At 38.0% G+C, this 9611-nt stretch overlaps 1 protein-coding gene and 1 long non-coding RNA gene across 3 annotated transcripts in view; both read right to left on the bottom strand.

The window, feature by feature from the left end:
* The window catches only part of LOC148394273 (SLAM family member 5-like), a 33471-nt gene that overhangs the window by 22318 nt on the left and 1542 nt on the right, over positions 1-9611 (bottom strand). The window contains exons 1-3 of one of the 2 annotated variants that reach the window (XM_088384004.1): positions 5737-5865; positions 4034-4324; positions 3490-3732 (exon numbers count right to left, since the gene is read on the bottom strand). The exons of the other annotated variant lie outside the window; for it this stretch is intronic. Coding sequence (XP_088240130.1) covers positions 3490-3732; positions 4034-4324; positions 5737-5785 — 583 coding nt within the window. The 5' untranslated portion in view covers positions 5786-5865. Of the gene's footprint in view, positions 1-3489; positions 3733-4033; positions 4325-5736; positions 5866-9611 lie in introns of those variants that run through there. 2 annotated transcript variants of the gene reach the window in all.
* LOC148394274 (uncharacterized) lies at positions 1450-3241 on the bottom strand. The gene is made up of 2 exons (XR_015860128.1): positions 3066-3241; positions 1450-2945 (listed from the first exon to the last, which is right to left on the bottom strand). It is a non-coding gene; the product is annotated as an uncharacterized LOC148394274 (long non-coding RNA).

Raw genomic sequence — 9611 nt, 5'->3', positions numbered from 1 at the left:
AATTTCTCGATGGTGCCCGACCTTGGATTTTCAAACCATGAGCGGGAGGACATAATTTTCAAAAGTCAGTAGATGATCTAAATATGTGTCAATAGCATGTTTATTCCCCTCAGTCTGACTGAGGGGTGTAGCAATGTATGCTGTGCATGGCGCCACCTGTGGGGACAAAGAGTAGGACAAACCTTCATTGAATGAGCCTTTTACGGCCTTTTCTGTAAATTCCAATTTCGGTACAATGTTATTTTGTTTAAAACAAGATGACTTTGAAATGATATTTAAGTGTTTTGGGATCATAGTTTGGGGCATATTTCGATTTGAAACCTTTCATAAAGGCAATACCCCAGAAATGTGTACCACAGGGCTCCGTCCCTGTCCCACATAAATTGCAGTGGTCTAATGTTTACACATAGGCTCAAAACTTGCCAACTAAATAGATGCAATTCTTGAAGCTGACAGCATTGGTGCACTTGGTTTCGATGGGAATTGAGCCTAAAATTGTGAAAATTTCAAATAGGTGGTGATGTTTGGTTTGAGAATGGGCCTGCTTGCTTTCTATGTTTTCTGGTTTTGTGCAAGTTCTGCCACACCATGTTTTATTTGGACCTTACTCTGCATTGGGAACACGAAAGAGCCTTCTTCCTCTGTCTCTAAATCTCACTCCGCCTTCCCTCCATTTTCCTCCATACCGAAATCATACCTGTGCCTGATATTTCTTCTACTCAATGCAAAGTGATATGAAATGGATTCCTCCCGTGAAAGTGTGGTCAGCCAGATGCAGGATAGTAAAAAAACAAACAAATTATATGTATCTAATTTGCAAAGAGCGTGTTGATCATTTTAGAAATTGAATCTAAGCAGTGAACCCGAGCTGGTATATAAAATCAAAACATGGATACTATTTTTGCTTCGTTTAATAATTTCTTAAATCCTATTTATTAATATACACAGGTTAGGCTTATGTTCATGTCAATAGGCAGATAACTACTGCCCCCTACTGACAACAGAATACCACTAGTTTGGGATATTTTGAATGGCATTTCCACAAACAGCAGAAACGTACTTGTCAATTTGAAAGAGTATAAATAGTTGAATAAAACAAAAATCAAGTAAAAGTACTCACCGATTCATTGTTAATGCCTATTTTCCCATAATTCAATTAATGGTGCCACGATGAACATAAGCTATCAACACGCAGAGTTTAACGTGTTCTTCGCTTCACAGGTTACCTTGTAAACTTCCAGTCTTTTCTTTTTCTTTTTTATGTAATTGTGCCTAACTTCAAGTCTTCTTTTTTTTTTATGAATAATTGTGCCTAATGTGCTAATGTCATTTTTTACTGTGTGTAGTTGTTCAAACCGGACCGATTGAAGTGGGATACCTTTGTGATTATCATTTAAACACACCAAAAAATGATATTGCAGTCATATGCAAAGCAAAACAAAAACTGGATTATCATTCACTTCGGACACTTTATTGTTCACTTGTCATACCATATTTGTATTACTGTGCTGAGGTTTGGGGAAATACTTACAAAACTTTACAACAGCCAATTATCATCCTGCAGAAAATAGCAACAAGGACTACTCATAAAGTCAACTATTTGAACACAAAAATCCACTTTTCATACAGTCCAAACTATTGAAATGCACTGACATAGTGTCTTCTCAAACAGCAATCATCATGTATAAGGCGAAATCAAAACAGCTACCAGAAAATATCCAAAACGTATTTTCGATATAATATAATATAAACAATATATGTATTCATATTTATTTTCTTATTTATTTAAATAAAAGAGAATGCTTCTGCAAGTAAGTTTGACTTTAAAAAATTTACAAAAGTGTTTCAAAATACAAAAAAAGTGTTTAAAAAAAAACAAAAAAGCGAATAAATATAAATATATCTTATATTGCACACATGTGAATTATAGGAGATAGTTTTTTGAGATTGATAGTAGGTCACATATTTAGCTTTCCTCTAAGAGTATATAGTCATCCAGTTCTGGACAGTTTCCACAGCATTCTGTAATCTCACTCCGTTTCTTTGCTTGGCCCGACCCCCTCACGTTCTTACTGTTAAAAGTCGTAGTCTTTATTAACTATTGAGTTCTCGTGTCTGGGAGAGGTGTTCATCACTAGTCCTCGCCTGTGGATTAAGCACACCGGTAAGCAATGAGGCTAAAGACGCCATCTGTATCTAGCTTTCATTCATCATCTCATCCTTGCTAGATCCCCCTTGCCTTTCTCCTTCAGATGCCTTTTTCAACAAAATTACACAGACAACTCGGAGCCAATAAATGTTGACTCTCTTCACTCAACTATCGGAGGCCCCACAAGCTATTGTATGTCAAATTAGGTGCAGCAACACCTTGCCTATCTCCTTCAGATGCCTTTTTTTCAACAAAACTCCCCATTTGACCCCTAGACGCATTGGTTGATAGCAAATCTAGCGCAGTTGTATCACTTCTTTGGTTTGTTTCACAAAAATGGTTGCAAATCTATTTCATCAATGTTTGTTAGAAAATCTGACTCTGCTGACGTGAGGTTAGAATGACCCATTATATTTATTTTTTACAAAACACAACGGAAGCAACACGGAATAGTAAAACGTAAACTCAAACTACAGGACGGACCCCACTAACTATTGAATGTCAAATTAGATACACCAACATCCGTTGAATGTCAAATTAGATACACTAACATCCGGCTGCCATAATACAGGCCCCATACATGCCCTTACATGTCCCCATCTAAAATGGCGCCAGCAAACCAAAATGGCATCAGCCAAAGATAAACATCGAAGGTTTATACATTGTTATATTGTTGTCTGGTGGCATTGGTGGCATTGGTGGCATTGGTGGTGAGGTTCACTAAGGTGGCATTGGTGGCATTGGTGGTGAGTTTCACTAAGGGTATCATTTCTTTGGGCGCACTGGGACTTGCGACCTAAAACGGCAACACAAGAAATTTAAAAAAAGTATAGAGAAAGAACACTTTAATGGAATTAGGAGTCTGGAGTCCCACATGTTAGAATGCAGCTTTACAATCAAGACAGGTGAAACATACCTCTGTGGTGTCTTATCTTTCAAAACGTTTTGCTCGTATAATTTTAAAACGTTCTGCAAAAATGAGAGAAATTGTGAATATATTTTCATGAAAGGTAAAAGGCAGTAATTTGTACTATGATCATTTGAAGTACTAGTACACATTGCTGTGGCTTGTGCCTTTATGTGTCATGTTTTCTTTACCTGAACATCGGGATTTTCTGCAAACAATGTATCTTAGAATGAATACAAGGTACCCAACGGATAAAACGATTACGTAATTTATCCAATCGGTAGAGTTGGGAATTTCAACTTTCGCTCTGTTGTCTGCACAGAAAACAAAAAGCACATTTCCATTGCAGTTCGCGGTAATGTCAACATATCATTCAAATTCAATCCAAACACTGCTTGACCATTCCATTTGCATTCATGTTGATCATGCTTACTACGGAAGCAGTCCTTAGCGAGGAATGACGCCGTTTCATTGGTCAGGGGGTTGCTCACATCACAGTGATAAACATCTTTTTCATCGCTGAGATTTATTTTCAAAATTGGACCCGTTTGCTCAGTTCCCTGTGAGCGCCACTTAAATTTTATTAAAGGATCACTTTTGCCCTCTGTTAAGCACACAAGGAATGCCTGCTTTTGGTTGACCATTTCACAGGATATGTTGGGTTTGGTTACTTTGTCTGCAAACAAACACATCATGTAAAACTTATGAGCTACACATACAAATGGAAAGTTCAGTAAAACTGGCACAACGCTAGTTCTTCCAAGACAAAATTGTGAACCAAAGGTCACATTTCAAGTTGTGCATGACTGTGGACAAAAGGACGTTAAAACTAGTTTGGGGATGAAATGCTAGTCTACTACCTGGCCTCTAAAAGTCCCCAATTTAAAAGGTGTTGGCCAGAATACACAAAATGTAATGAAAAAAATTAACAATTCACAGTAACTATCAACCGATTATGAATGCAAAGATTTACTTACCTATAACCTCAACTGGGTACTTTAAGCGATAATCCTCATTGTTTATGTTGCAGGATAATATATAATTTCCACTGTCTTCATATTTGGCATTGTTGATGGTGAGTTCCGCAGTATTGTGATCCAGAATGATCCTGTCCTCGTATGAGGAAAACTTGAATTCACCCTTGTCGTCAAATAATACCACATTTTGTTTATCGTCATGGATCCAGATAATTCGATCAGGTTTTTTGGGGATGCATGGCTTAAAGTTTATCTCATGACCCTTGAGTGCATACTTCAAATCCTGGGATGCTGGATGGAAAGACAGAGAAAGACAGGCATTAATGGATTCCTCCCGTGAAACGACCAGCCAGTTGCAGGATAGTGAAAAAACAACAACTAGTATTTATACCTTATTTTGCAAAGAGTGTGTTGATCATTTGGTAATTGAATCTAAGCAGTGAATCTGAGCTGCACCTTTTTAATGCTCTTTCGAAGGATTTCCATAAGAAAAGTGTTACAATCATCAACTGGACTGGAAATGAACTTCATTGCTATTCATTGCTGGATGCAGTCATTGCTTTTAACTCTACAAGTGTTGACAGATCATACCATCAGGTGTGTTACATGGACTTCTTGGAATCCTTTTTTCTGTATTTTCAAAAGATTCTGCAAGAAACCAGAGACATAGTTTCATTTCTTGGTGGAAAAATGCGTTTGTATTAAGATAATAACTGTTGTTTTGTTTCTTTCTTTATGTATACAGTGTTCCTTTGACTATTGTGGGGATTACGTTTCAAAACGTGCCCAATATAAGTGAAAGTAGAGTTGACTTTGATACTATTATTACTATTATTATTTTTATTATAGGTTTGGGGAGGGATTTACGGTTGTACTCCGATGTTACGAGCTCCTTGCAGCCCCCAAACACTTATTTTCCTAAATGTTTGGTACATTTAAGAAATTCAACTTTTAAAATGTAAAATGAATAAATACGAGGTGCTATACGAGCTATGAGAGGAGCGTGCTCTGGCCCCAGAAGGAGATGAGCATGACAATGGCTAAAAAGTAATTTTGCCATTCATCATTCCTATGAAATCAATTAAATCAAAGCAAAAAAATTGGTGAAACAGCAGGGCCACGAGATGTGAACCGCAATTATAGCAAGGGAACACTGTACATGCGTCTTTAAATTTTCTCCGGAAAGCCAGGACCCTAATGATGATCACGAGGACAATGACCATTCTGATGACGACAACAATTAGTAAAACTCCTGTTTTGCCTTTTGTTCCTATCCCTCTATCATGATTGTTAATCGTTAATCAGTCTCGTGCTAATGTGAGCAAATCGTGCGTGAGCTACGACACTTATTTCTGTCGTTAAACACGCATGACCTCACTGGGCATTTTGGCCTCGCCACCAAGTGCATCCGGAAATGAGGTTTCATAAAGTGGATTACATTTTAGATGGGATAAGAGTAGGTCTATTTTGCAGCAGAGGTGGTCTAATGTAATGTTTTTGTATTTGATCGTAGAAGCAGGCAGGCAAATTCTTTTCATCCAGTCTTATTCAGTCATCCTAATTGTGATAAAGCATCCCGTCACTATTTTAGGCTCAATTTTAGAAACACCCACTTAAACTGTCCATTTTAGACAATGTTAAGAATATTAACACCGCAAAAGCTTTCATTCAAGTAGAAAACATTGAGAAATAAGAGAACTTACCCGAAACAAAACTGCTGAATAAAAACATCCATAGAAATTTGTGATTCATTGCGCCCGATGAACTTATACCTGGAATGAGTACACAGAGTGTTCATGCCCTCAACACGCAAGTGTTCATACTTCATACTTTCATATATGCAGACCGGTTGGACTTGTTTTTCTGACTGCAATTATTTTCTGGTTTCTTGTTGTGTTTCAATTGATGAACGCACACAAAAAAAGATGCGAGGCCCATCTTGGGTCTCATTATTGCATTTTTTATGGCAACTCTTAATTGAGATGCTCATTCCTGACCAAGATTACAAAATTTTTCTACAACATGATGGTTCCTTGCCCAGTGGGACATAATTCTCGACATTGACTTTCAAAAACAACACAACAGGAAGTTGTTCATGAAGGAGGACATCATTTTAGAATCACCCGCTTACACTGGCACCTTCCAGTATTAGAAGTCAATCTAATGTTTGCCTTTGGCACCATCCAGTAGTAGATATGAAACTAAACCTGTGCCTCTTATTTATCAGTGCAAGTCTTTATGTCTTTATTATTTTGACGGAGCACAATCCACACCCCTGATGTAATGATTAGCCAGCCATTGTGTGGAAGTGGCCAAACTGGATCAACTTATCAACAACTGAGATGGCTTTTTGATTAGCCCAGAGAAATACCCCAAATACAATGTATTATGGCCCATGAATCTTATTTGAACACATTTTGATGATAATCGATCATAGCATGTTGGTAGACCATCTTAGAATATTCAAAAGCGAATCACCGATCAGCTCTTGTCCCTCTTAAAGTATGTGATACAAATGACGTGTTGCTCCTCTGACAGTGTGACAGCAAACGACCGAGGGTGTGGTTTGAAAGTGAAAGAATTTCTCGCTGGTGCCCGAGCTTAGATTTTCAAACCATGAGCGGGAGGACATAATTTTCAAAAGTCAGTAGATGAGCTAAATATGTGTCAATAGCATGTTTATTCCCCTTGACATCGTTTTGTGTCTTAATGTTTACAACGGGAAGCTTGCAACTGTTTTTCTTTTTGCCTTATGAGAGTCAAGCTTGCAAAAAACAAAACAGGTGCATTTCAGCCAGCAGAGCAGGCTTGGGCTCCTTTCAATGAAGACAGATCAGCAAAGACCAGGAAAAGGAGTCACACAACATTCTCGAGGTTTTCTTTTATTTTTTTTTTTCATAATTCCGGCCATTACCAGTGGAATTATTTACGTTTCAAGCTGCTTTTGGACCAGACGGCAACAGTGTTACCTCATACAATACATGCATTGTAGTCACAAATCCAACTCACGGCTTTACACGGTAACTTTACGCAACCAAGTAGAAATTAGACTATTTTTACTTGTGGTTATTCTTAACATCATAGGCTGCAAAACATGTCAGTCCTAAAACTAACATTTAGTGACAATGAAATAAATATACATGCAAATACAAAATCCTTCATATTAATTTAACACTGTTGAAGCAGAGCAGCACAATCATGTTCGGGTAACTAAAGAAAGAAAATAGGAAAATCAGCAGCATCCTGCACCTCACCAGAAGGCGCTCAAGCAGCGATTTCCAAAGAAGTCTTTTGCTGCTCTCATACTTTAATAATATCCAAAGACTGCTTTGCCTTCATGGTGACCTAATTTCTTTTCCCTCCAAATAATGTCAAATGAATCTTTGTCCAATCATTTTCATGCCTTGAGAGATCATCGGGATGGTGCAGGAAATGTATCACATTTCACATATAATTTAAGCAAAAGTTATTTCATAGTTAGCATAATACGTCCCACCTGTTACTATTTATAAAAGAATGTAGAACTACTAGTCAGGCTAAACAAGCTCATACTTCAAACGTGAGTGACTTTGTTTGTGTTCTGACTAGTTGCCTGTGTTTTGTTTTCCTTCTCCCCCTGTGCTCTTGCCTTCCCTATTCTATTGTCAGCGTGCACGTCTCTGGCTTCAAATGTTTCTGTTTGCATCTCAATTTTCATTTTTTTATACAATTTTGCTGCTGCCCCTTCATTCTCTGGTTCATTCCATCCATTTTCAGCCATAATGAGTCTGCAGCGCTCATAAGATGGTTCATTATTGGGGTTCTGTGCTTTAAAATGATACTTCTCCTTGCACAGGTTGGCAGCCTTTCTTGAGACATTCAGGAGTTTGTGTTTTGCAGCTTCTAGCATCCGCTGTGAGTTCCAGTCTCTTAAAAGCCCATTCAGCTTATCCTAAATGAAAAGAAAAACAATCATATACAATATAAATATGATAGGTTATTATAATTCAAATATGCGAATGTTCTTTTTAAAAGTAAATAAAAGTCATTTGAAAATATCATGTCTATCATATTTGAATGATGACAGGATATGTAAAGCCATCCATTTACCTGGATGGGTTTGAGGAAGCAGAACTGTACGAGCTCCTTGTCCGTGTCACTCCCTGTGAAATGTCCATTTTCTTTGAGATTTTGGAAAACCTTTGTCCAATTCTCAACACTTTGCTCACATAGGATCAGCAACCATGAGTCCATCTGTTCATTGGTTGTGTTACATTTGTCAATGTAGTTCTGTTTCCCACGCAAGAAACGTTTCACTTCTCTGATGTATATGTTCTCCGAGTGTGGGTCAGCCAGCGGCTGTTGTGGACACCCCTCAATAACTTTGACAGTATCTAAGACATGGTTGGCAATGACTTCAGGAGCATTGGAGGCGCTGTCTGCCTTCAGCCAAAATACAAGTTGAGTAAGTACATCGATGCAGCCGTGAATTATGATGCCGTATGGCTTCAGTGCATCACATAAATCCAGATCCCATAAAGCGTTTGGACGCTTGATGTTTTCATCTGAATCCAGCAGTCCTATGAAGAAAGATGAAACTTATTTGTTAGCGTAATCACAATAATCAAGTCGATTGGAAATGAACTTCGACTCGAACATACCTTCAGACGTAGAACTTTTTCTTCTCAAAACACAGCTCTTTAATCTCTCAAGACGTGCTGCAAGAAACCACAGACAGGTTTTCACTTCTTGGTGAAATAAAAAACATAGTTTAAGACCAGAATATTTTTTTTGTGTTGTTTTTTTTTCTGTTTGCATATAAGCACCTTTACCTTTTTTTCGCAAACCTACGACCGTAATGACGATCACAATGATGATGATCAATATGATGATGACGCCAATGAATAAAGCTGTTGTTTTACTTTTGAGGATGTCATTTGGACCATCTGATGGCTTATCTGCACAGAAGTACAAAGATTCGAAATATTCCAACATCTCAGCATACATTCGTTCAAAATGGCATTCAAATAAACATTGTTGGAATCTTCCGGTTGCACGAATATTGATGATGATTACCCAGGAAGCAGTCGCCGGCAGTGAAAGTGGCCGTTTCCTTGGTCAGAGGGTTGCTCACGTCACAACGATAAACTCGATCATCATGTTTGCCCCTCACATTTATTTGCAAGTTTGGTCCTGGATGCTCCTTTCCATTTGCGCTCCACTTAAACTCCAATAAATCAGGATGTTTGGAGTCTGTTGAGCAAACGAGCAACACTCTGTTTGGGCTGGTCAACACACACGATATGTGTGGTTGGTCTACTTTGTCTGTAATCAAACAAGCAAAGAAGCAACGTTTAATGTGATCGTAAATGGAAAGCATAGTCAGCTCTTCATTGAAGACACTAAATCGTCTATAGGTGTGATTGTGAGTATGAATGTTTGGCGATAGTTCCCTCTGATCAACTGACAAGTCAGCTAAAGTAGGCAAGCCCATGCAATTTGAGCTTCCCTTATATTGGGGTCATCATCACACAATAATGAAAGAAATTGAAAGAAAGAAATTTCTGCATATTTTGTGCACACAGATGTAAAAATAGAC

This window comes from Syngnathus floridae, chromosome 8 (assembly GCF_059516105.1).
Source record: "Syngnathus floridae isolate MCC-2025c chromosome 8, RoL_Sflo_1.0, whole genome shotgun sequence".
NCBI lineage: Eukaryota > Metazoa > Chordata > Actinopteri > Syngnathiformes > Syngnathidae > Syngnathus > Syngnathus floridae.
This window is presented reverse-complemented; position numbering and strand designations above follow the sequence as displayed.